The sequence below is a fragment of the Theobroma cacao genome, chromosome 9 (assembly GCF_000208745.1).
Source record: "Theobroma cacao cultivar B97-61/B2 chromosome 9, Criollo_cocoa_genome_V2, whole genome shotgun sequence".
Taxonomy (NCBI): Eukaryota; Viridiplantae; Streptophyta; class Magnoliopsida; order Malvales; family Malvaceae; genus Theobroma; species Theobroma cacao.
In genome coordinates this window covers 5,538,716-5,564,427 of record NC_030858.1, presented here as the reverse complement: position 1 = coordinate 5,564,427, position 25,712 = coordinate 5,538,716, and the positions used below count along the sequence as shown (strand labels likewise).

General features: G+C 34.0%; 4 protein-coding genes across 8 annotated transcripts; 2 read left to right on the top strand and 2 right to left on the bottom strand.

Moving 5' to 3' along the window:
- LOC18588560 (auxin-responsive protein IAA27) lies at positions 4,061–7,677 on the top strand. 2 transcript variants are annotated; one of them, XM_007013045.2, is made up of 5 exons: positions 4,061–4,811; positions 5,552–5,784; positions 6,569–6,710; positions 6,968–7,029; positions 7,327–7,677. In XM_007013045.2, the coding sequence occupies exons 1-5, from the start codon at positions 4,345–4,347 to the stop codon at positions 7,362–7,364; spliced, it is 942 nt and encodes a 313-aa protein (XP_007013107.2). In that variant the 5' UTR covers positions 4,061–4,344; the 3' UTR covers positions 7,365–7,677. The 2 variants fall into 2 exon arrangements, with proteins under 2 accessions (XP_007013107.2, XP_007013106.2); XM_007013044.2 differs by having other exon boundaries at positions 4,070–4,811; positions 5,555–5,784.
- On the bottom strand, positions 8,549–11,152 carry LOC18588559 (DNA-directed RNA polymerases II and IV subunit 5A). 2 transcript variants are annotated; one of them, XM_007013042.2, is made up of 5 exons: positions 10,903–11,152; positions 10,483–10,700; positions 10,106–10,285; positions 9,530–9,643; positions 8,549–9,009 (listed from the first exon to the last, which is right to left on the bottom strand). In XM_007013042.2, the coding sequence occupies exons 2-5, from the start codon at positions 10,681–10,683 to the stop codon at positions 8,884–8,886; spliced, it is 621 nt and encodes a 206-aa protein (XP_007013104.1). In that variant the 5' UTR covers positions 10,684–10,700; positions 10,903–11,152; the 3' UTR covers positions 8,549–8,883. The 2 variants fall into 2 exon arrangements, with proteins under 2 accessions (XP_007013104.1, XP_007013105.2); XM_007013043.2 differs by lacking the exon at positions 10,106–10,285 and having other exon boundaries at positions 10,903–11,134.
- Positions 15,321–18,360, top strand: LOC18588558 (methyltransferase-like protein 5). Its single transcript, XM_007013041.2, has 9 exons — positions 15,321–15,497; positions 15,615–15,671; positions 15,776–15,873; positions 16,074–16,143; positions 16,339–16,387; positions 16,896–16,984; positions 17,080–17,127; positions 17,618–17,677; positions 17,931–18,360. The coding sequence occupies exons 1-9, from the start codon at positions 15,438–15,440 to the stop codon at positions 18,039–18,041; spliced, it is 642 nt and encodes a 213-aa protein (XP_007013103.2). The 5' UTR covers positions 15,321–15,437; the 3' UTR covers positions 18,042–18,360.
- On the bottom strand, positions 18,580–24,619 carry LOC18588557. Of its 3 annotated transcripts, none has more exons than XM_007013040.2 (5): positions 24,389–24,619; positions 21,682–23,315; positions 20,912–21,169; positions 19,824–20,535; positions 18,580–19,495 (listed from the first exon to the last, which is right to left on the bottom strand). In XM_007013040.2, exons 2-5 carry the CDS (start codon positions 23,246–23,248, stop codon positions 18,862–18,864), a joined length of 3,171 nt encoding a protein of 1,056 aa, XP_007013102.2. In that variant the 5' UTR covers positions 23,249–23,315; positions 24,389–24,619; the 3' UTR covers positions 18,580–18,861. The 3 variants fall into 3 exon arrangements, with proteins under 3 accessions (XP_007013102.2, XP_007013101.2, XP_017983077.1); XM_007013039.2 differs by having other exon boundaries at positions 19,824–20,538; positions 24,389–24,618; XM_018127588.1 differs by having other exon boundaries at positions 19,824–20,538; positions 24,458–24,550.

Here is a 25,712-nt window from a genome sequence, read left to right as displayed (position 1 = left end):
GGTACTGGGACTCAAAACTCAAAACCCTTCCTCTCCTGTTCATCAAAACAAATATGGAAGTAATATTCAACATGTCTGTAAAGTATAAAATGACCCTATACATCTAGCAATAGAGAACTTGAGTTTGCTCTTGGATTTAAACACTCTGGCAATGATCTCCTCCCTCCCTCCCTCCCTGACTGTGACTGCCATTAGTGTAGAATTGATGCCCTGTCGAAGCATTTAAGGGGGAGAACAAAACAATATACTAGAATCATGATGTGAGTGGAGGTTAAAAAGCTTAGCTTATCCCATTATCCTGTTAACCACGTGGGTACTTCCCTGTAAGGAAAAAAAAAAGTGCAAGGAACAGAGGACCCGCAAAGTTGCAAATGCCCACCACAAAAAGGAAAAAACATAGGATTAGGGAAGATAGTTGAGCTTGGCCAAACACCAAATACAATGAAAAGCAGCGAAGGAGCCAAAAGGGGCCATCTTTCATGGAAGTGGGCTGGCCACACCACACGCTTTCTTCTTTCATGCGAACACCCGCTCCCTAACTGGTTACGCTGCCAAGCTTACATCTACTATTCTACTACATACTTGGCACGGATATTAGTATACTCTCACTTTGCTGGCCATTTTTTGGGGTCCCACCGTAGAGAATTTTGGGCATCGGGGGGGCCCCATTATTGCTCTCCAATGGGTGGGGCCCTGTTGCGAGATTCTCTTTCTCTCTTTTTCATCGAGCTGATAAGTTTGGCTAATGATGGATGGTGGAGGGTACTTCCAACACTGGCAAGTGTAAGATGACGATTGGCGGTCGGCCATGGTTAGGGTGGCGTTTGAGCTTTGCTGGGTTGAGAAGGGAAGTTCTGGTTCGTGTGTTTTTCGGTTGATTTCTGACGACACACACGAGCTTGAAGAGTTGCTGGCAAACTCTGGAAACTATAATGGTTAAACTAACTAGTCCGTTCATAAAGGTGAACAGGTTTTATATTCCAATTGAGACACATTTTTTCGTTTTCACTCTTTTGTTCTTAACCGTAAAATACATAAAGAAAAATTTACTATTTTACATGAACTTGTTTGACTTGATTTTTTTTTTAATTTAAAAATTACTATTAAATTTTTATGAAAAATAATAATTTTTAAAATTAAATTAAAGTTATTTGATAAATTTTTTTTATAAATTATAATTTTGATTAAAATTATCATAAAAAATTTTTTTTAAAAGATAATATTGTAATTATATTTAACAGATGAAGATATTTTTGAAACAAAAATAAAATTTTCTTACATTTTTTAAAAAAAGAAAAAAAAAAGCTCCTCATATGAGCTTTTCCAGAAGCTATTTTTTTAAAAAAAATTATTTTTTTTTAAGAGTTTTTCAAAATTTATATTTGACCTAACTTTTACTTTTAAGATATAAATAAATTAAAAAAAAACAGGTCAAATAAGCACATACGAAATTAGTTCATTGTCCTATTTTTATTATAGTTTTTACTTTAAAAAAATGAGAAGAAGTTAGTGATAAGAGAAAGCTTACTTTCTATGATATTACAAAAAAGTACAGGATTAACATGATCCTGGGACTAATTTTGCTACTTAGTAATTTTTCTTATAAAAAAATTATGTTATGAAAATTCGAGGTTTACTTATACTTAATTAAATTTTTTTAATTAAGAAAAAGAGATTTCAAATTTTATTTTTTAAATATAAAAATTATGTACTAATTAATAAATTAAATACACATATGTATATATTTAATTAAAATTGGCTAAATGTTAAATAGTGATATTGCTAAACAGCTTTAAAGTTTCTTTGTTTTTTCTTGTATTTCTACATTGCTTTTGGACATCATAAACAGGTTAAATTCTTTGGTTTTTTAAAGCTTTGTCATAAAATCAGACAGGTACAAAATTGAAGAGAGTACATCATGAAAAACAAATCTAGATTCAGAGCCAGGAAATTTTTGCTTTTCTTTTTTTTTTTTTTTTACTTTTAAAGATTTTACCAACTGGCATGAAATCTTGGGTGTCTGACTTATTACAAGTTCAGGATGTTGACAAATTCTGAGACATTGGGTGAAGTTCAAGAAAGACCAATTATAAAAAAAAAAAAAAAAGGAAAAAGAAATGTTTTAGACCTTGGAGAATTGACAAGTTGGGGAGTCCATTGTCACACCCTTGTGCTCCGACCCTACTCCAACAGTCCACAAAACATCTGTACTTTGGAAAAATTGGCCATTGAAAGTGATTTCATGGCTCTGCTCCATCAACTCCCAACACTATCATTAATCACATACTTAACAATAATGCAAAAGGGTTAGCAGATAAAGCAAAAACAACGCAAAGGGTAAACCACTAATCTGATGAATGATGATGTTTTGGGGACTAACCATGGCTAGGTTTTTTAAGGGAAGAGCATCATACCTAACACACCGTGCAATACAAGGGCCAAGACAAATTTGCATTTGGGGAAATATTGTTTCCAATTCAACTAGTAATTAACAAGTACTACTTTAAGGGATACCGGTCATTTGGAACGATGCCGTCTTGTCCCTCAACGACCCAAGTGGCATGGATGAGTGGACTTTTCTTTTAAACCGTGCAAACTTTAATAATTAAGATATTTAGTAACTTAATATTTAAAGTGCAATTATTAAACTAATAAATTTGAGGCAAACGCTAAGCTATTTTGTACTTTCATTATTATTCAAAGCGTAAGATCAGACATTATCATTTACAGCAATGTCAACAAGATTTCTTCGCATCATTATCAACAGAAAGGTTTTTTTTTCCTTTTTTTTTTTAGAAAAAGGGGGGATGGGGATTGCCCTATTTGCTTTAACTACTATTCCACGCCCCACTAATTGCACATTATCTTTAAATTTCTTTATCATATAATTCTGTTATATTTCTTGCAATAATATTAAAAATAAAAAAATTTTATTTGTAATTAATGTTTCACTTTATGTTCATTTCATAATTTTTACGTTAAGTATTAAATTTTAAGAGAGTGACATTTTATATCGTGATGGACCAAGCGTTGAATCTTATACATTAAGAAGTGCGATTAGTTTGGATCATTTAGGTGGATAACAGTTTGCCAATCTTTAGTTTAGTTTACCCATTAAGATTATTTAATAAACAAATTATGTTTAATGTTTAAAAGCTATTAATGTCTCACTTGATTACAAACAAAACAATGTTCTAAGCTATTGCTAAAAAGAGCTTTCACATATTAAGCTATTGCTAAAAAGAGCTTTCACATATTAAGCTATTGCTAAAATGAGCTTTCACATATTAAGCTATTATTCATGTCCTACTTAACTACGAGCAATGATCCGACCATGAGAACCTTAAAAACAAACTTGGAAGAAACTTTTTATTGCTTGAAATTTGTTCCATAACCGAGACAGACAACCAAATAAAAAACAGAACATAACAAATACAAAATATTTTCCAACAGGGTCACTTACCTTTCAATTCCCCACCAGCACCTTCGAACTGCCGTTTTTGCCTTTTCTTTCTGCCCCTCTCTCTCACTTTGACAGCGTTTTATTTTCTTTTTTCCTGCAACCCAAACACCAAATCAGCCAAAATACTACCGATCTAAGTAGATTTTATATTTATTTTTTTGTTTTTTCACTTTAAAATGCGAGCAGTTTTGGCCGTTTAAAGAGGTAACGCACACAGCAACAGCTCTCGTCTCGTCCTTTCCTTTTCTGTGATTCCGTGCGGTTTCTCTCTCTCTCTCTCTCTCTCTCTCTCGCTTTTTTTTCTTTCTCTCGTCCAAACACTGTCTGAAAGAGGGGTGCACTTTAGATAAGCTCCTTGACACGTCAAAGTAATGACGGTGCACGTTAGTACACCCGGCGCATTTTCATTAGCTTACATATTTTTAAAAGGGACATAATCGGAAAGTTTGCTGGGGAGGAGATTTTCTGTGACTATTGTCGGAAGTGGTTCCCCACAAAAAGGCCGTTTATGTATAAATTTTAAAAGTTAATACCTTTACAAAAACTCCCAAAAAGAAACTATTTTTCTTTGGATAGAAGTACAATAAACAGTATTTTTAACTGGATTTTTACTTCATCTTCTTACAGTGTTGAGACTAAAGATAGAGTTCTGTTTTGTGTGTGTGTGTGTGTGTGTGTGTGTGTGTGTTATTGTTATTATATAGAAACAAAACCCAAAGGCCAAAAGTTTAACAGAAGCTTCTTTTTCTTTGCTTCATGATCAAACCTCCAATCTTTCTCTCAGTTTCAATCTAAAAGAAACGAAAGCTCTTTCTTTTTTTTTTCATTTGTTTTTGTTTTGTGGTTGAGCTCTGCTTTTACTTCTTGATGTTCTCTTTTTGATGTCTAAGCCAATAGAGCACGATTACATAGGCTTGTCAGAGCAGCAGCTTCCTTCAATGGAGAAAAGCTCTGATGCTGGTAATAAAAAGAATGGTTTACACTTAAAAGCTACTGAGTTGAGACTCGGGTTACCTGGCTCCGAGTCACCAGAGAGGGAGGATCATGACCATAAACTGCTTTCACTGAAGAGTTTTGTGTCAGGGGCGAAAAGGGGTTTTTCTGATACACTCAACGGTGGCGGGAAATGGGTTTTTGGTGGTGGGAATGGAGGTGGATCTGAAGGCTTGTTTTCTCCTAGAAGTGGCAGTAGTAATGGAGGAAACGGTCTTTCCGGGTCGGATTCGGGTGTGGGCGGTCCTGTTTTGAAGGATGAAGCCGCTCAGAAGCCCGTGGTGGGTCAGGAGAAGAAGCCTCAGGTTGCCGGTGGTAGTGGCCATGGGAATGGGAATATTGCTCCTGTTTCAAAGTAAACTCATTGCTTTACTTCCTTTTATTTTTAATTTTGAGAGGAGAAAATAATCTCTTCTTTGGTAATTGGTACAATGAGAAAATAACTTCTGTTGACTTTTTTTCTTTTCTCCCCTTAAGTTTTTTCTTTTTATTTTTTTAGTGGCTGGTTTATAGATTTTGATGGGCTTTTCTTTATACCTCTTTTTGTTCGTTAGAGCAGGTATTAGGAAAGATGAAAAATGTGATTAGTGGTATGATTCTCCTTATTTTGGTTTCTATAAGGGGAAATATTAAAATTATTTTAAAAGAAAAATAAAATGCTAGTAACAACATTGACTGGGGTGAGCAGTGGAGTAAGGCTAAAAAGAACGTGTGAATTATGTGTGAAGAATTTGTTCTTTCAGGATCTACATGCTTTAGCTAGTTTTCAAACTTTCGATCTGTCATACAATTAAATGGTATTTTAACTATTAACAATTGTTCTAAGGTTGATCTGATATTGGGGATTTTTCATTTTTCTTCTCTATGAACAATTGAGTTGCTTCATTAATTCTGTTGCATTGATCACTTATTATTTGCTTGCGAATTGAACTTCTTTGTTTTACCTGCCGCATATATTTTTATTGTACGAACTTGTCTGCTATGTAGTTATTAAAACAAGAAGATATAAGTTACGGCCTTGCTATTTTGGTATCATAATTGCAAATTATTCTCAATGTAAGAAATTTGATCCCTCATTTTTCTGTTCAAATTTAGCAGGGCACAAGTGGTTGGATGGCCACCAATTCGCTCTTTCCGGAAGAATACAATGGCTTCTCATCCTCCGAAGAATGATGATGATGCAGAAGCCAAGTTGGGATCAGGATGTCTGTATGTCAAAGTTAGTATGGATGGTGCTCCATATCTGAGGAAAGTTGATCTCAAATTCTACGGCAGCTATAAAGAACTCTCCTCAGCACTTGAAAAGATGTTCAGCTGCTTTACAATTGGTATTTTTTTTTTCTTAACCTATCCTGTGTGCTTTTTCAACGCTTTTAAATGTCAATCTCCATATTCCTTACTCCGGCTATGCACAAGTACAAACATGCGAGTGCCTCACTCAGGCACACTCAAAATCACAGACTAAAACTGTTTGGTTGCCAACTTGGCATAATCCTGTCAATTGTTTTGATGATTGGAAATGGTATTCACAAAAAAATACATAAGGGAAATTTTCTTTATGAATATAGAGCAAAAACCTTCTCTTTGTCTTCTTCACCCATTCTCTTGCTTTTTTCTTTTCATTTGGTGAGAAGAGAGGAGAAACAAGGTGAGACGCTGGACGAAGGACAAAGGTGGAATGTTAAATGTATCTTGTTAGAATTGTAGGGTATGGTTGGAAGACTCATGCTACCTAAATCAGGAAATTGTAGTCTTACAGAATGGACATGTGATGATAAATAAAAAATGATATTAAAAGAGGTTCTTTGATTCTAAAAGTGAAAGTGCTCTTTTAACCACGATGGAAAGAACTGTTGGTCATGTGATGTTAGCTTAGATTAAACTTCTCTGGCATCACCATGGCAGCAAATTTGAGTTTTTTTTTTTAGGTTTTTATTTATTTAAAATTGTTTTCAAATAACCAGTTTGTCTTAGTTGTGTGAAAACCAACATGCATGTTGAAAGGATTTGCATGTGACATAATGATGATTAAATTGGGGAGGCATTTGCAAATCTGCAGGAATGCCCCTGTCTGAAAGGGTTTAATTTATGGTTTCTTATTAACTGGTTCAGGTCAGTGTGGTTCTCATGGAGTTCCTAGCCGAGATGGGTTGAGTGAGAGTCGATTAATTGATCTTCTGCATGGCTCCGAGTATGTACTCACATATGAAGATAAAGATGGTGACTGGATGCTCGTCGGTGATGTTCCCTGGGAGTAAGTTGTTTTGCAACTCAACTAAGTAAAGTATCCCATGAAGGAAAATTGGTTGGATGATATGAAATATATCAAGTTATTCTGAATCAGATTTTTCATGCAAATTTATTAATTGAAAGCTGGAAGCAATTATAGAAACATCTTGAGTTAGTTTTAAATCTGTTCCAATTAAATGATTCTAATTTCATAATTAAAGTTTCCAGAATGTAAGAGTTGCAAAAATAATCCACTAATTTGAGCGACCTGCTTTGTTGCAGGATGTTTACCGACTCTTGTAAGAGGTTGAGGATCATGAAGAGTTCAGAGGCCATCGGCCTAGGTATGCTATTTCCTGATTTACATTTCCATGTGGTTATCAAATTTAATCCAAAAAATTCTACTATGTTCTTGTTGAGTTTTGATTGCCTAGTCATGTAATGCAAAATGGCTATCCTGTCTAAGTTTTAACTTTTAATGTCAGCATATGAAATGTTTGTTAAAAAATGTGATGGTGTGAGATTTTTTTTATGATACTTGTTGGTTGTAAAAATCCTGTTCAACTGGTTTTTGGTTGGCCACATGACGATTATTAATGGTGGAAGAAGCAATCATTAACACATGTTTCTGCATTATGCAGCCCCAAGGGCGATGGAGAAGTGCAAGAATCGTACCTAGACGATTGGATGCTGTTGTAATTACTGAGGCAAAAGATGGAGGTTGCTAGTTGCTACTATCCGAATGTCAAAGCCTTTTACTGCTATCAAAACTGGGTCGTCTATATCCTCCTAAGTATGTTTCTAAGCATTGAACAAGTTATGTACTGTATAAGGGCTAAACAAAAAAGACTCCCTAGTAGGCAATATATACTATTTAGACATATCCCGGTTTTTAGGTTTGTTCTCTCCCTCATGTTTCTGTCATGTATTTGATTGTCGTCTCTGCTTAAGGCTACATTGTTTCATATGTAAATGGTTTGCTGCCTGTCTAATATCTCTCTCTCTCTCTCTGAACAAAATAGGGTGCCATCCATTACAGATTTGTTCTCGCATTTGGTTGCTGAGAAATTGAAAAAGGGCAGTGAAAAGTTGAGAAATTCTGCATTTCATTGGAAATACACAGCCAGATAAACTGAACTGTTAACATATAAAACTACCTGGTCTGACAGTTTCCGATAATCTATAATCAAATTTGACAGGTTGTCAATCCTAAAACTTGACCGAGCTATTATCCCTGAAATCAAGATTTGGTTGGCGAGGTAGAAAGGATGGAGGCGGGTATGTAGGAGGAAGGGTTTGTTACATAGATTACGTGATGAAAGGTAATGAATTAGAAAAGGCATGTCGTCAGAGAACGTTTAAGAGTTCCTTTCTCACCTCACCTATTAACTATGAGATTGCGGCTTGGTCATGTTCAAATAATGAAATGCTTTTGTCGTTCCTGTGTTTTAAATCCTTGAGGTTCTTTTAGAAGAAATTGGTACAAACCCACCAACCATCCCTAAGAAAATAGTGAGAAGTGGAGAAGTTCCAGCTCCATTTCTTGTCAACTAAGTCTAACATCAAGGAATGGGACTCTGGAATATGCATGAACTGAATCCACTTACTTACCAGCAACTACTAAATCAATTATTGTCCGTTTATTACAGGCCCATAAGGGGCAATTATCAAGACGCAAAAATACTCTATGGGCTATGGCGTTGCGCAAGCCTCTTTCAAGACCAGAGCTAAAATGTGAGCACAAAATCAACTATTCCTTCACCTTTCAATAACTACAGGATCAAAGCCGCCTATTTGGCAATTGCCAAGAGGTGAAAATACTTTCGTTCTACATAAAACAATTTTACAGAATGTCAGGGAATATAAACATTTAGCAAAACAGAATTGTCATTTGGTTTTGAGATGAAACAAGAATAGAATACACAGAAATTAGAACACAAAGAAATCAGCTAAAAGAGATTACACTAACATTACAAGTAATGCTACTGAGCAAAACCCAGAATTGCATTCAAACTAGCATCTTAGTTGTCTCCATGCCCTAACTACAATCCATTAGGTTTTGAGACCACCAGCCGATTTGATAGAATTATACAGTTGTGCTTTCAATTAAACCCCCGCTATCCAGTTCTAACTAAAGTAGGTAAATGCTCATGCAACAACTGATCAAAAAAAAAAAACTCATGTAACAGGAACCATGCTTAGACAACATATCGGTAGGTGACATAACGACCAGCAGTCTCACTGGGCCGAATTATCTTCACAACTTGTCCACGCTTCAGCCCATAGTATCTTGCAATTGGATCGCTCACCTGAATACGGGGCAGCTGCATTCAATCCATTCCAAAAACACAATGATCAGAGACTGGTAAGACTTGTAAGAGAGAAAATAAATGCATTCAAAAAAATGACACCAGATCAATGGCTGCCTTTTTCAAATAGAGATTGATTGTCATTTCCCTCTCTACATTAAACAAAAGACACCAGAAACACACATCCATCATAAAACACAAGCCAGCCTTCAAAAGGCATTTACTATGAACCAATATCTAAAGAATTGCATTGTCCTTATACACACTTCTTTTAGCTACTGAGCATACATGCAAACAAATTAAGCATTTCTACTAGGGCAGCTCATGTTCCAATTTGAAGTTGCAGTGATTCTACAAAACAAGATTCATGTATCTGTGATTCTATACCCAGTTAACCAATTAGCTCAGAGAATATATTACATGAAGTATAACCCTGTAAAACTACTAATATCATACACCAATAAAGATTTGTGCAAATCACTTTAAAATACTTGAATCTACCAATACATAGTAATTAAGATCAGATAAAACTGACCTGTGTTTCCTTTACAGTATATCTTTGCAGCAGAGTCTTTTTCTCCTCATTAGTAAGCACCTGATGCTCAGGAACAAGAGAATGTTCTTTTACATTGACCAGGAGCTCTGATTCCTGCACCAATGAAGAAAAAAAAGCAAGCCTTCCCTATAAGATTTAATTACAGATGATTGAAATAAATTCCTCAGGTAAAAACGTAGAATAAGTTAATCAAAATAAGTTCAAAAAACATCCTTAAAACATCAATGCTTCACTATATATTGCTATAATGGGATGGAAAAATATACTGATGTTAGAGCAAAATTTCTAAAAAAATTTGTGTTCACCGGATAAACATAGTCATTCAGTCTAACCATCACACCAACCTGTAGTATAGTGTTTGGCTATCATCTCGATGAGCTCAAGAAAGTACAGTTAATTAGATAAATCATTGCCTTAAAGCTTTTCATTATAGAAGAACATACGCCAAGCATCCCATCAAGATTTATTAATGCAGTCCTTGATTAAGAAAATGATCAACAAGCATGATGATGACTTAAATGGAATCAGAATATCGTATAAGCAAATAAATTTGACCTGGAAAACTTCCAAGTGAAATTTTGAAGAAATTTCATTAATACATGTCCGGGCAAAGGGAGTTAAATTCTGTTGCACAACCAGTACAGCCCTGAATACATTCTCTGATTTCATGCGGTTAGTATACGTCTTCATTGTCTTGACACCAACCTTGGCTTCATCAGGGAAAAAAACATAGATCTAGTCCACCAAAAAAACAATAACCCGTAAATCAATGCAGCAACATACAAAAATAACTGCAGATCGAAATAACATAAGCAACAACAAGTAATTAGACATATGACACGGCCATATTATTATACATTCAAAAGCAATTGAAAAATGACTTGAACTAATTGCTAAAATGAGTTGAAAGTTGAGATATATTTAGGGGATACCTGATCAGAGTTGTCGTTTCGCTTAGTTTTATTGATAACCAGATCTTCCCTTTTCATGTTTTCGCCATATTTGGAAATAAATTGAGCTTTGGTCATGGTAATCTCAAAGTCTCCCACGAAATAACCCCTATCTTTCAACATCTGCATTACCGTTTTTCGGATTCGAAACAACCTCTTGATTTCATCATCCGATAGAACCATTTTTGTTGTCCTTTTTCCTGATTAAATTTTCAAACATTGAATAATATTTAATATTTAGTAATAAAAGAGTGAAATAACTCAATAACAATATTGTTTACATTAATCAATGGTTTAATCAAAATAAACTTAGCAGAAAACAAAACCCTAAAACTTGAAAAGGCATGTGAAAAAGAAAATAGAAGATAATGGCTTCGAAATAACCCTAGAAAAGAGAATTACCGGCTAGAGAGGGCGAGTGATACCAAGAACGACGAACAGCAGAAACTCTAGGAAGAAAATTCTCTTTGAGTCTTCTCCGAATGCTAATGTAAAGAGGAAGCCAGTTTCGCTATCTCTTTTTCGTTTGATTAAAAAAGGCGGTTAAGAGATGAGGGGTTCCCTCACGGACCGAGTTACTAACTCGGTCGTATTTCTTAACTCAGCGGTTTTTTCTTTCCTTCTCACACGCTGTGATTTTATTTATTCAATTATTTTAATTTATTGGAAGGTTCTGCTTTTTTGGATATTGTAGTTTAATTAAGTAATAGTATTCTATAATAACTTTAATTAGATATTTTATATAATTATTTTAACAAATATAATCTTATATGTCTTAAATTTTTTATTTTTCTCCAATTATTTTGGACTATTGTTTTCAAGGTATAGAAAAAATTAGTTGTACTGTAATGTTTTTAATTAATGAACAGAATATAACATTTGAAATGTAATTTAGAGAAAAAAAAAAGGAGAAATGTAATTAAGATAATTAAAAGTGGACATAATGCCTAAAGAGCGTTAATGAAATATTTAAAAAATTTAAATGAGTTTTAATATTTTATTATATTCAATCAAGTCTTTATTTTTTTATTATGTTTAATCAAACTCTTTTATTTTTATTTTAAGTTAAATAAATCCTTATAATAAACTTTTTAAAATTGTTATTAGTCAAGGCATCACTTATTATTTTTTATGTCGTATAATACTAATATGGTATGCTAACATGTTATAATGCAGGGTAACATGACATATTTATATAGCATGATAACATGATTACATGATATTTTACTTTTTTCGTTAGTGTCATATGGACATAAAAATAACAAATAATATTTTGATAAATAATAGTTAGTTAACCATTAACTATACAAAATTTATTTGACCAAAAATAAAAAAAAAAAACTAAATTTGATTGAATGTAATAAAAAAATAAGTATTTGGTTGAATTTTCTTAAATATTTTGAAAACCTTTTAAAATATTAATGACATGTTTGGTACGAGGAATAGCTAAGTCATTTGTCTCTTATTTTATTTATTTATTTTATTTTTAATTTAGTTAATTTTTAAACTTGAAAAAAAATTACTACTCTTCAAACTCTTGATTTAGCCATTTCCCACCTCTTCATGATATTGGCTATTACATGACTATGGAATAGAGTCCAAAATTTATTGGACAAAAATATTCCTATTTATTAAAAATAATTACAATCCTACAAAGAGAAAATAAAAATAAAAATAAAAAAGTAAATTAAAAATTTATATTAATAATTTAATACTAAATTATTAATGTTTAAATTTTAATGAAATAGAATTAAAAGATTAAAAAATAAAAATACAACTAAAAAATAAAAAGAAATTGAAATAAAAATTATATTAATAATTTAATGATAAATTAATTAATATTTAAAATTTTAATAAAAATATAAATTAAAAGGTTAAATATGAAAAAATATTATTAAGTTATAGTAATGAGTAATTTTGTCTAATTTCATTAATTATAATAAAGAGTATTTTATTTTGATGAAAATAAACTTTACTATAATAAATGCGGTTTTGTCATTTCATCATTTATTCTTTAACTATTTCAAAATTATTCTTACCAACTAAATATTATAATGAGTTATAATAATAATTTTTATTTTATTCCATTTCATAAACCAAACTACATAATAACAATTCTACTATATTCATTCATTATTCTATTCCTACATAATAATTGTTTTATTCTATTTTATAGTGTAAACCAAACGTGTCTTAAGATTTAAAACTAAGCAGTACCTTGTACCTTGTCAAAGTGATATATTTAGTTCTTATACAATAATTTGTAAAAATTGAATCTCTTTACTTTTCAGAATTAATAATGTCAATTCAATCGTTAATGATGTTAATTTTTTGGGTAAAATACCATCACTTTCTTAAGTTTTGATTGAAATTACACGGATGTCCATTAATTCTTAAAATAGACACTCCACTCTAAAATATATTTTTCGCTGGACATATAGATCCAGTCGTTACTCAACTATTAGTGTTTTTGTTAGTTTGATAATGTGGTAAGGATAGCAAAATAATATTTTCTTAATTAATTTTTAAAATTACTATTATATAATTTTATTCATTTTTATTAATTAAAAAAACAAAGCTCATCATCCGAGGAGCCTCGATCTGGTGCCCCCTTCCTTTAGGAGCACCGGCCAATTCTCCCCTTTCTTGGGGAGCTAAGGAGCACCGATCGATGCTTCTTATTTTAAAAAAAATATATAATAATAATTTTTTAAATTAATAAATAAAAAAAGAACATTTTAGTTATTTCATAATCTTTGTTAATAGTGTTTATACTCTTGGGGTAAAGTGTTCATTTTAAAAAATAATTGACTCGCTTGAAATTTTAATTAAAACTTAAGAAGGTGGGGGTATTTTACTTTAGTTTTTTTATTTTCTATGCTAACATGACATTTAATTGTGTTAATATAATATTTTTTATTGATGTGACATTAACTCTGATGACATGACAATAATTATATAACATTGTATGAATGTAATAATAATGTTGACATTATTTGACTAAACATTAACGTGAATTTTATAAGTGCTGACGTTGGATTCAATGGCGAAGAAAATGGATAAAGGTGAGCAATTAGGTGGTTCGGTTCATCATATCTGAGAACCAAATAGATCAAACATTTTTAAAAAATCGATCAGAGTTGACAAAATATAAAAAAGAACCAAAATGATCAAATATCGAATTAGTTTGGTTGGTTTGATTATAGACCAATGAATCAAAATTTTATCACTTCTTTTTTTTTTTGTAAATTACAATATTAAAACTTATAAATTTCATTCATAATTATAAAATATACAAATAACCTAAACATAAAAGAAAAACAAAACATTTGTTCATTCACTTGTACAATTGTGTCTTTTTACATAAACCATCAAATTAATATTTAAAATTATTTATAAAAAATTTAAAATTTAATATAATAAAGAGTCAAGCTAATATATTTAATATTCACAAAATAAAACTATTTAGGTTTAGGTTTTTAAGAAAGAAAGAGTAGAGATTAAAAAAAGAGTAAAGGTGAGAAAGAAAGAAAGAGTTAAGAAGAACGGGTGGTTAAAAATGAGGATGTGATGCGGGGTGCGGGGTACAAGCTGAAATGGCAGCTGTAATAACTTAGCAATTAAAAATTGAAAATATTAAATATTTTATATTTTATATAAATTTAAAAATTATATATAATATTATATATATTAATATATATAAAATATTAATTTGATCCTTTGATTGGTTCAATTTAAAAATTTTAAAATAGAGAATCGATCAAATAAATTAAATTGACCAAACGTTTTAGACTAATTTGACCAAGCTGTTTTACCAAAATCACATTTAGTTCGGATGAATATTAATTTGGTATAATTTTACTCACTTGTGGAAATGGGGGGTTAGTAGGGCTCTTGTCTCTTAAAAGTTTTAAAATTTTATAATATATATTTTTATTTTTTTTAAATTTACTTTTATAATAATTTTTTTATTTGGTGAGACATTTCATACTAATTAATCAACAACTAATTTTACTAGACTTAAAAGACTAAAGTAACACAGTAAAATTATTCTCCATGCTGCATTGCCCCAAGATCCCGTGATTTGACCACCTCTTGTTTACCTCTCTAAATGCGAAATTTTAACTTTGTCATTGATTGGATTGTTCAATGTGAAGTTGCCATGTGAAATATATTATTGCTAAATGGAAAGAAGGTCACAATTTGGGTTCCTAAACATAAAATTTTTATTTAGATTTTTGATTTATCACGTTGAGTTACTATTTTAATTGATTTTTTATTTGACAATAATAAATTTCATATGTCGACCTCAAATTAAACAATTTCACATAAATACTTATAAAATCTATTTTTTTATTTAATCACGCCATATTAACACTATTCTTACGTCATTATTGAGAATAGGATGCAAATTTCCCAATACCAAACGACTAAGACTTATTGCATAAATGTAAATGTAGGAAATGAAGCAATAATGGGATTCTACTTCAAAAGATGAAAGGGATTCAATTTAAAGAAAAAGAAAGTAACCTTACACGTTGACATAATTAGTAGTGTTTTATTTATTAATTACACAATGAAAAAAATTGTCAACCAAAAAGTTAGGAAAAGATAAAAGAGAAAAAGGCTCAAAACTTGTAAAAAGACAAAAGTTAAATTCCCCATGCATGATGTAAAAAAAAGAAAAAGAAAAAGAAAAAAGCAGAAGCCAAAAAGAAAATACAATTTGCAAGCTTTTTGTATTAATTAAAATTAGAAGGAACCTTTGAAAACCCATTGTTGTAATTTCAAAACGTGGAATTCTAGTATATGTATATTCCCCACATATTCACAAAACCTCTGAAAAAAACATACCTAGGGCTAATTAAAAGAAAGAAGAAGCAGCTGCTGAATCTTCTATTCTGTGCTTTTGTTAAAAGGATTCCCAAAGAAAAACCATGAAGCTGAAACAACTGGAAAGCCTCTTAGGCGGTCTTCAACAGTTCTCAAACCCAAAGGTCTTCCCATTTCTGTCTGTTTCTCTCCCTTAACCCCAAATAAGGAAAAACATAATTTGTTAAAATGACAGTAGTTGTTGAATCAGTTCGTGGTGGGATATCTGTTTTCTAGTGCAGGTGGAGCTGGAACAGTACCCTACTGGACCTCACATCGCCGCTGGGTTGCTCTACACGGTACCGAACTTTTGATGCTTCATTTTTCTTAACCTTCTTTCATTTCCCATGTAAATGACTACTTGGGTATTAAGCTTTTCCTTATTCGTTTTTTAATTTTTTAGGCTGAGAATTCATTTGATGATATTAGCAACAAGGTTGTGGCTGATTTTGGTTGTGGATGTGGCACTCTAGGTGCTGCTGCTGCTCTATTGGGTGCTGAGTGAGTTTACCTTTTGCCCCTCTCTTCTCCATTCTCATTCTCATTCTCATTCATTCTTCCCTTGTACTTGTAGATTCCTTAACTTGAGCTGAATTTGAATATCTAAAAGAATTTATGTTTTTAAATGAGAGAGAGAAAAAAGCTCTGTATTTGCTTCCATATCTTTTGTTTTTATGTGGGCGTTCTGTTGCTTGGAATAGGCAGGTTATCGGAATTGATATTGATTCTCAATCTCTTGAAATAGCATCAATGAACGCCGAGGATCTTGAGGTGCTCTCTCTTTATTGATTTCGATATATAGTAAGGCCTAGAGCTTTTGTTGGCCTCATTGACATAGTTCTGACGTCTTTTTCTCTCTATCAGTCTATCTATTCAATGCAGTTTTAATCTATGCTAGTTGAGTTGATTATTTTCTTAGTAATTTATACATTTCATGATGCGTTGCTTTCTTAATTGAACTTGCAGTTGGACATAGACTTTATTCAGTGTGACATCAGTAACCTAGGATGGAGAGGTAACAATTCCTTCTCCTTTCCTCTCTATTTCCCTGTCAGCGTATGCACACACTTGAAGCATAATTGTCCTAATTGGTTTTTACCCCTGGAAATTACCAGTCATTCTGATATGAACATGTTATTCTCTTATGAGATGTAATCAACAGTTAGCTTGCAGGAAATGGTGATTCTCTAGCACATTGAAATATTTGGGTAATAAAATATACAGGAAGTATATGGCTAATCATTTTCATGCTTAGAATTTGTAGGTACATGGATGACTGGCTCCACAGTAATTGAACTTCTTTCTTCTTTGCTTTTATTGTATTTGTAGGAGATGTACTAAACATAATCTATTCATTACTTTGTGGCCACTATGTTATGAGTATTGAATCAATCAAGAGAAAAAAATAGTAAAAATTAAGTTTAAAACAATATGTATGTTAAAGGAATGTTCTACTGCCTGTTTCCCAATTTTAAATTCTTGTGATTTTTATCTTCATCTTACTGTCTCCATCTGTTTTTCAGGTCAAATTGTTGATACTGTTGTGATGAATCCTCCATTTGGAACTCGAAAGAAGGGTGCTGACATGGATTTTCTATTTGTAGCATTGAAGGTAAAACTACTGACAAAGTCAAGATGTTTCAAATCCTTTTTTTTTCAGCTTGTTTGATCTAATAAGCATATTTGTCCATATCTTGTATGTGCCAGGTTGCTTCTCAAGCTGTTTATTCATTGCATAAGACCTCAACAAGAGATGTAAGTAATTCGCTTTGCATTTTCTAGTAGTTGAATGGAAATCTATTGAAATTACTTGCTCTGCCCTTAATTTATTTTGTGTACATGATGGATTTAAAACTAAAATAGCAAATTAACTAGTCATTGATTAACATTTGGTCTCCTGTGTTTCATGTTTTAGTTAGCATTGGTATTTTGGTAGTCAATAGTTCCCTCCAATTTAAAGAGTGCAAAGTAATCGTCTTATTGTTGTGAAAGCGATTATTTGCTCTTAATTATCTTCACTGTAAAATCAGTTATGTTTATACTATCAAAACAGTCCTGCATTTTTATTTGCCCAAATTTGCTTGCTAATTAGCAACATTATTTCATCTTTTGTTGCCAATGTAATTTCTCATCGATTTGTCCCATATAGTCTGTTTCTTCCATGCACAACCTTAGCTGCTTGTGCTGTTTGCATAAGGATTTTACTGTGACTAAAAATTGAGATAATTTTCTTTCCTCACTGTAGCATGTGAAAAGAGTGGCCTTGAGGGACTTAAATGCTAGCAGCGCTGAGGTCTTGTGTGAGGTGGGTAAAACAAGCTTCACAATCTGATGATATTTCTTTTGTGACCATAAACAAACGTTGCCATCATGCATAAGCCTTCACAGATGAGATTATGCTGATGGTTTGCTGAGTAAGCTGTCAGCATGATCTGGGCTTAGGCATATATTCTACTGCTTGTTGCTTGCATTGCACTCTTTGAAATTGCTTTTACTCTAATTTTTATTAAAATATTTGCTTCCTATTTTTTCTCTTCCCCACCCCATTTTATGACCAGCTCCGTTTTGATGTTCCCCAACTATACAAGTTTCACAAGAAAAAAGAGGTGGATATTGCTGTGGACCTCTGGCGATTTGTACCCAAAAGGAGTAGGGGAAAAGACATTTAACTGCCTGAATGCTCATCGAGACCATGCTTGAAGTATATCTCACATTAAACGAACAAAAAGGATGATCCTTTTAACTCCCCTTGATTTTGGTACTGGAGGTGGCAGGTGTGGCTCTGTAGGAGAAACAGATTCAGGAATGTGACTTCATGTAATAGTTGATGAGAAATCAAGAAAGCCCTCCGGCTCCTTATGTGTTTGCTTCGCTATCTTAATTTGAGACACTTTGTAAAATCTCTATATATCAATTTTGCAGTCTCATCTGGATTAGGGAAACTAGCTCAGAGCTGGGGCTTTCAATCAAAATCTCACTCATCCTAAACGTTGGACATATCCCTGTGAATGACCTGGGGAAAATTTAGTATATGTAACAGCTAAATATTAGTGTCCGACGGGCAAGAATATTCTTAATTGGGGCAGAAATTATCACAGTTAGAAAGGCAGCACATTCGGAGATAGCAGCGGGCAACCTGAGCCTGGCCCTCAATAGCCTGCAGGGTAAAGGTCTTTGTACCTGGAGCTGTCACTCTTCTCTTGCAAGTACGAAGCCAACTTTTGAGTTAATTTAATAATTCCTCACAAGTTTCAGTATTTCCATTTTTGCAAAACAATTGGAAAGATACTAATCTCATCTTACAAAATCAGAAGTAGCTTTTAATACAATGACGCCCACTACATTGAAAACTTGCTTAATCACATCAAAAAAGAATCACGTTCCTCTCGACCAAAATTAATTCCTACCACCAACCAGATCTCTCAGTCGCCTCCATTGTTTCCCATTGGTATCATTGGAAGTTCCATCTTAAAGCAACATCTTCCTGTGTCATTCTTCAGTTCCTATTTTAGTATCTTCAACTGTCTCTCCAAGAGTAAATCGAACAAACCTTCGGACTTTTATGTTCTCACCAAGTGCTGCAACAGTTTGCTTTACCAGGTCTTTAACCAGCACACTGTCATCCTTAATGAACGGCTGTTCCAAAAGGGCAAGCTCTCCAAGCCTCTTTGAGACCCTCCCTTCGACAATTTTCTCTCTAATGTTCTCTGGTTTTGATGCAAGATCTTCTCTTTGCATCTCAAGTTCTTTTTCTTTACTCACAACACTCTCTGGAACTTCTTCAATGGATACAAACTGCACCTGTGGACAGGCCACGACTTGCATTGCTAAGTCATCAACCAACTCTTTGAATTTTTCGCTTCTACCAACAAAGTCGGTCTCACAGTTGACTTCAATTAGTACACCAATGCGAGAGTCGTGAATGTAGGAACCAATTCTGCCTTCAGCTGCAAGCCGGCTGGATTTCTTGTCAGCAGTTGAAAGGCCCTTCTTTCTAAGGTATTCCTGAGCCTTCTCAAGATCGCCTCCAGTTTCAGTCAGAGCTTTCTTGCAGTCCATCATCCCAGCTCCTGTTTCATCACGCAGTTGTTTAACAAGTGCAGCAGAGACTGCTACTGTTGGTCTGCAAAAGAGATATGGGTGAATATAAACCATGCAAGAAATTATTGGAATAAAAACAAGGCCACATTTCTTTTCTACAAGTATTTTTAGCACACATGGTGAAAAGGCAATGCAATAGAACAAATACATACAAAAGGGAAATTTTCGCATTGTCGGAGGCAACAACTGATTTTCATTCTCAAACCTACTGCCTAATCTACCAAACATATATACAAACACAAAAGTGCCTTGTTCTTAAATACTTCAGAAATTCAAATTATAGACAAAGCATTGACCACTATGATATTGTAGGGAGTAAGAAACCAGAACCATGGAAAACAGCCACTTACTTCTGATCAACTTCCTTGGCTTCCACTGAACCTGATTGCTCTTTTCCAGCAGTAGACACTGGTTTTGCTGCAGTTTGGGCAGCCACTTCAGCAGCAAAATCCTGGCTTTTCTTCTCCAGGCCCTCTCCAAGATTGAACCTCACAAATCTTTTCACTTTTATATTTTCTCCAATGGTTGCAATAGTCTGCTTCACCCAATCTTTCACCACCACCTTATCATTTTTAATGTAGGACTGCTCGAGTAAAGCCAAGTCCTCAAGTCTCTTCCTTATCCGACCTTCAACAATCTTTGATCTGATCTGCTCTGGTTTCGATAAGAGATCTTCCTTTTGCATCTCTATTTCTCGTTCCTTGTTTACAATATCCTCAGGAACATCTTCTGGAACAAGATATTGTACTTGAGAGCAGGCAGCGACCTGCATGGCTAGATCATCAACAAGCTCCTTAAAAATGTCACCTCGGGAGACAAAATCTGTCTCACAGTTAACCTCTACCAGGACACCAATCCTGCTATCATGAATGTAAGAACCTATTCTTCCTTCAGCTGTAACTCGACTGGCTTTTTTTTCTGCACTTGCCAAGCCTTTCTTGCGGAGAAACTCCTGAGCTTTAACAATGTCCCCTCCAGTCTCTGAGAGAGCTTTCTTGCAATCCATCATTCCTGCTCCTGTTTCTTCACGGAGCTGCTTTACAAGAGCCGGTGATATAGTTGCTGCTGTTCATGCATATGAATCAATAAATTGAAGAAGATAAAATAAATGTCTTAAAAAAAATATAAATATTGTATAAAAACACAATAAGTATCATGAATGTCTTAATACACACACACTCCGCCCATCCAAATTGAATGTCCACATACAAGAGTTTTAGGAGTCCAACGATAAAAACAAGGCACAGTTTCAGGATATCCCAAAATGAATAGTGGACATTCAATTTGAGATGGAGGGAGCATACTGTATTGAAAAGCACAGACAAACAATACATTTTTGCAGCTTTAAAGTTTCCTTGCTGGATTAGAGCTTAATTCAAAAGTTTGTAAGATGCCTCTAATAGGTTAGAAGAACTGCGAAAGTGGATAAATTATAAACCTTTAGTCACATTTTCCTTAGGGGCAGAGCCATTCGAATCTGTAACCTCATCATTCTTCTGAGGTGCAGGTTCTGCCTCTTCAACTTGTGAAGTAGAAGGAATTTCAACCTTAGAAACTGGTGTCTCTATCTGCACTTCAACTTTGGTATCCTCAACTTGATTCTCTGCTTCTTCAATCACTTCACTTCCTGAAGACTTAATCTGATCATCAGCAGATTCTTGAGATGGATCAGAAGTTACATTGTTTTCCACTGTATCTGTATGCAAGATCAACAATAAGAAATACATATACCAAAAACAGAGTGAACAAAAATAACATATCCTTATTTTCTCTATTTCTTTTTTCACGAAACAACTATTGCTTAGTTAGGGATGAGAATATGGAACGCCATAACTGACACAATAGTCATTCTATTGCATCAAAAACTGTACTTCCCAAACATCTTGTAAAAGAAACAGAGAAATGAACTAATGGAGTTGGATATATCTCAAGTAATTCAAGAAAAAAATAGTACATTTATGAAAAGGTTGTTTTTCACTCTATAACTAATTTAATAGAACCTTGAGCTGTATCCTCTTGCAAATTATATCTTGCTAATAAACCATTGCTTAACAAAATCCTTGAAAATAGATTTTTAGCTCTTCATTTATTTTGTTTATCAGACAGTGATCCCTTGTATATGATGCAGAATCATAGATATTGTGTTTCCATTCATCATTTGGTGATGATTTTTGTCACAACATAGCTACCAGTGTTATGGATATCTACCTTCAGGATCCTTGGGAACATGAACGTCGGGTTGTACACCTGTGCTGGCAATGCTGCCATTTTCTCCAGGAATAGCTCCAACTTCCTCATCTTGAGCTGATGCAGCAGAAGGACTTTTGCCCTCAGCTAGAGGTGTTTCTACTTGTACTTCATCTTTCAGTGTGGAAATTTCATCAGCTACTGAATTTGCTGAAGTCGTAACTTGATCAACTACTTCTCCAGATGATCCAGCTGTTTCATCATTTTCCACCTCATCTACCGAAGGAGACTCGGCACTACCTTCAGGGGATAAAACTTCAGAACTCTCCTCTGTTTCTTTTTCTGTGGTTTCCTCAGCCTTGTTTGCAGTATCAGCTACTGTATCTGTTTCCTTTTCAACTATTTCATTTGCTGCAGTAGAAACAGTGGCCGACTCCTCAACTGGTTGAACCTTTATTTCCTCTGACTTTTCTCTCTGATCCAAAAATGCAGCAATCTCCTTATTCTCACGGAAAGCTAGCACAAAAGGATTTGTTGCAGTATGAACCACACCTTGGCTGAGCTGTGAGTCCAATTTGTTGTCATCCTCTTCTTTCTTCATCGTCAAGGTTACTCGTCCCCTTGAGATGCGTAACACACGTACATTGACTTCTTGGCCAACCTGCAGTGATGAGCCTCCCATCATACTCATAAGTCCATCATCAGATTCTTCTGATGTCGGCAAGAATCCTTCTTCCCCCTCAGGAAGGGATATAAAAGCACCAGACCTAGTTAAATTCTTCACCGTGCCCTCTAGGTCTTGTCCCTTGACGAATTTTGAACTTTTCACCTCCTCCTTTCTCTGGCTGGGCTTTGAAGCATTCTTCCTAGCAGGCCTTGCCCTATCAGTAGCGGCAGGACCATCTTTTCGTGGCTGGCGTTTACTAGCATCATCATTTTCACGCATAGAAAGAGATATCCTCCCACTATCAGTGTTCACTTCAACTAACCTCACCTTCACCTCTTGTCCAACAGACACAAAACTTGCAACATCCTTAACAAAGCTATCACTCAACTGGGAAACATGCACCAGCCCATCTGTGAAAGCTCCAAAATCAACAAACGCACCAAATGGTTGGATTGATCTTACTTTCCCAGTAAACATTGCACCGGGGATAAGCTCCTCATTCTTAATAGGTGGCATCTCACTTTTTCTAACAGGTCTTGTTTGTCTGGACTGAGTTGGAGCAGGACTGGAGTCTGATTTGCTGGTCGATTTTTCACTTGTTTCAACTGCATCTGATTGTATTTCTGAGCCTCCACTTGAAACGTCTGTCACAGTAGAATCAGATTCCTCCACTGCTACATCAGTCCCTGTGGCCGATATATGTACTCCAGGTTTTCTATGTAAAGCATACCCTGTTCTGTATTGTGGAAACAGTGTCACACAAGTTGAGAGAGGTAAGATAAATCTTTGTGAGGGTAAAGCATATCTTGTATGTTTTCTTGGTAAACTGCATCTTGTTAAACAAGTATTCTTCCTTACTGTACAGGCAGTTCCGGGAATAAGTGTGATGTTGCTAATGGAACAGGGGATTACAGGAGTCATGTTGACTTGAATGGCAAAAGTTAAAATACTGTCTGCACTAAAATAAGTGTTTCATCTGTTTCTTCACCTGCAAGAACAAGAATGATGTGCTCAAACACATAAATTTCCCCTGAGTTTGAGATAAGGCATAAGATGTCCAAGCACCAGTTGTTCTAAAATCAAGATGCCTAATATCTTCTATAAATACAGAAAGAATTAGTAATTTAATTCAGCACGCAGCAATTTCAATCATAGGCAAGATTCTGGTGATTATATTTTTCATGCAAATCAAAATATTTCATGTTCAACTAAAGGCTTGATATGCCAGGCACAATAGGTTCCAAGTGTATATTAACTGTTTTGCAGCAAACACATTAGTTTCTGATAATAAAGAGAGGTGTATTTAGCTGATAATTATGCTTTTTAGATATTTCACAAATCATTGAGAGTTCAAATTTTCACTTAGCTTTGATTAACAGATTCTCAATTATGTGTCTTCTCTGCCTATTTGGCCAAAATCATAAGTTTAAAAACACAAGACACGCATATGCAACATTTTTAATCTAACTGTTCTACAGCTAGGAAAAGTCTCTATCTTCAATTTAAGAAAATAATATTGAATTTAAAGAAAACGAAATTCGACAACTTTTTCTCTTTTAAGCAGGATTTCAAAGCAAAGAAACAATAACCAAATTATCACACTGTGCATTTGAACATTCTATCAACTAGCAAAAGCCCTTACCTTCAGAAACAAGAGTTAATTCTTATAAAGTGCATTATGGACCAATGAAATGACTTCGATAAAAAACTAACCAAATTCTTTCTTAACAGAATAGAAGAGTTCCTTATCAAAATTCAATTCGTTCACAGTTTCTTTTTCTTTTTGGGATAAATGTGTTGTTTTATTCACTTTGTTCACTGTAACAGTAATAGAATTCCACTCAAAAACTAAATCCCAACATTTCCTTCCCAATTCGATAACAAGCATAGCAAATTCATTACCAAAAAACCAAACAATTTCAAACTTGACATGACTGCGGCCAAAGAGAACCAAAACAGGAAAAAAAATTAACAACAACCCATCATTAGAAAATCACAGAAAAACAGAAAGCAACTTCAAAACCAAAGACCCATTGGCTTATAATCAAGCAAAAATGATACCTTTTTGAGAGCTAAAGCTTTCTGGGAAAAGTTTTCAGAATGAACTAAAAATAAGTATCAGAAACAAACCCAAGGTGTCGTTTGGTGATAAAGCCTATTCATCACAAGTGAAGAAGGAGAAGAGAGGGAAATGAAAGGTGGGGCTTTAAATCCTTATCTTTGGTTTCATTCATGGTTAGGAAAAAGTAAAAAATACGATGATGATTATGGGCTCGGCTCGGCTCTTGCACAAGTTTCCTTTTTTTTTTTTCTTTTTTCCAGCCTTTAGCTTATGATTGGCTAAAAAGCAAAGCTGGTTAGGATGGACTTGTATTCTAGGGCAGAGGGGCCTATATTTTTCTTAAGGGGCCGAAGATAAAACCCAAACCTGTTTCCTAGACATCGATTTGGACCTCTAGTTCTTTGTTTCTTCTTCTAGAAAGAAAGTTGGACCTTTTACTTCGGTTTCAGATAGTTTGCTCTACTCCTGGGCTACTTTAATTCTTTTATCTGATAAAATGAAAATTCAAACTTTTCAACTCAATCCCTTGTTTTCCTTTTGATGTTGAATGATGCATAGATATGCATGAAATCAGAATCTCCTTCTTATGAATTTTTAGAAAAGTAAAGAAAATAGTGTCTAAAGAAAGTGGGATTTTTTCTTTAGTAAATTTGTATCAACTTTTCAGGGACAAAGCAACAAGAGAGAGATTGTAATTAGCTTTTGTTTTAAGCGTTATGATAGTTGCGGTTGGAAATTGACATGAATCACATCAAAAGCAACAGCTTCAGTTCATGCGGGAAATTCTTTAGAATCTGTCAGCAGTTTTTTGCATGGGAATTCCAATGCCATTTGCAAGCAATTGTGCCACAACAAGTAAGACACATGAAGCTTACCAAAGTATTGAATTCTCCTACAATTTCTTAGGGATATTGGAAACCATATACATCATATTTCTTCAAATTGTCAGATTCAGGCACTATTACTGAACTGATGTAGTATAAAATCAATCCCTTTGTTCTGGATTCCTTGTAGATTTGCAATGAATCTGCCTCATCGATATCATGTCAGGCCAATCCTCTTCAAAGATATGGCTTAGCTTACATAAACTGATAAACAAGCTCTTTTAAACATTTTTCCACATCTTCCACTTTTTTGAACAGTGAACCCAATGATCTTGATAGACTGGAAATATTAAAAAAGAGAGTGATGCCGTCACTTTCTTGACTTATTATTATGTGAAGGATCAAAACCTTTTTGTTACCTAACACATTTATAATGGTAAAGAGCAGCAAATGTGAACTCATAAAATATATAGTATATTTGCCCACATGCATGCATGCA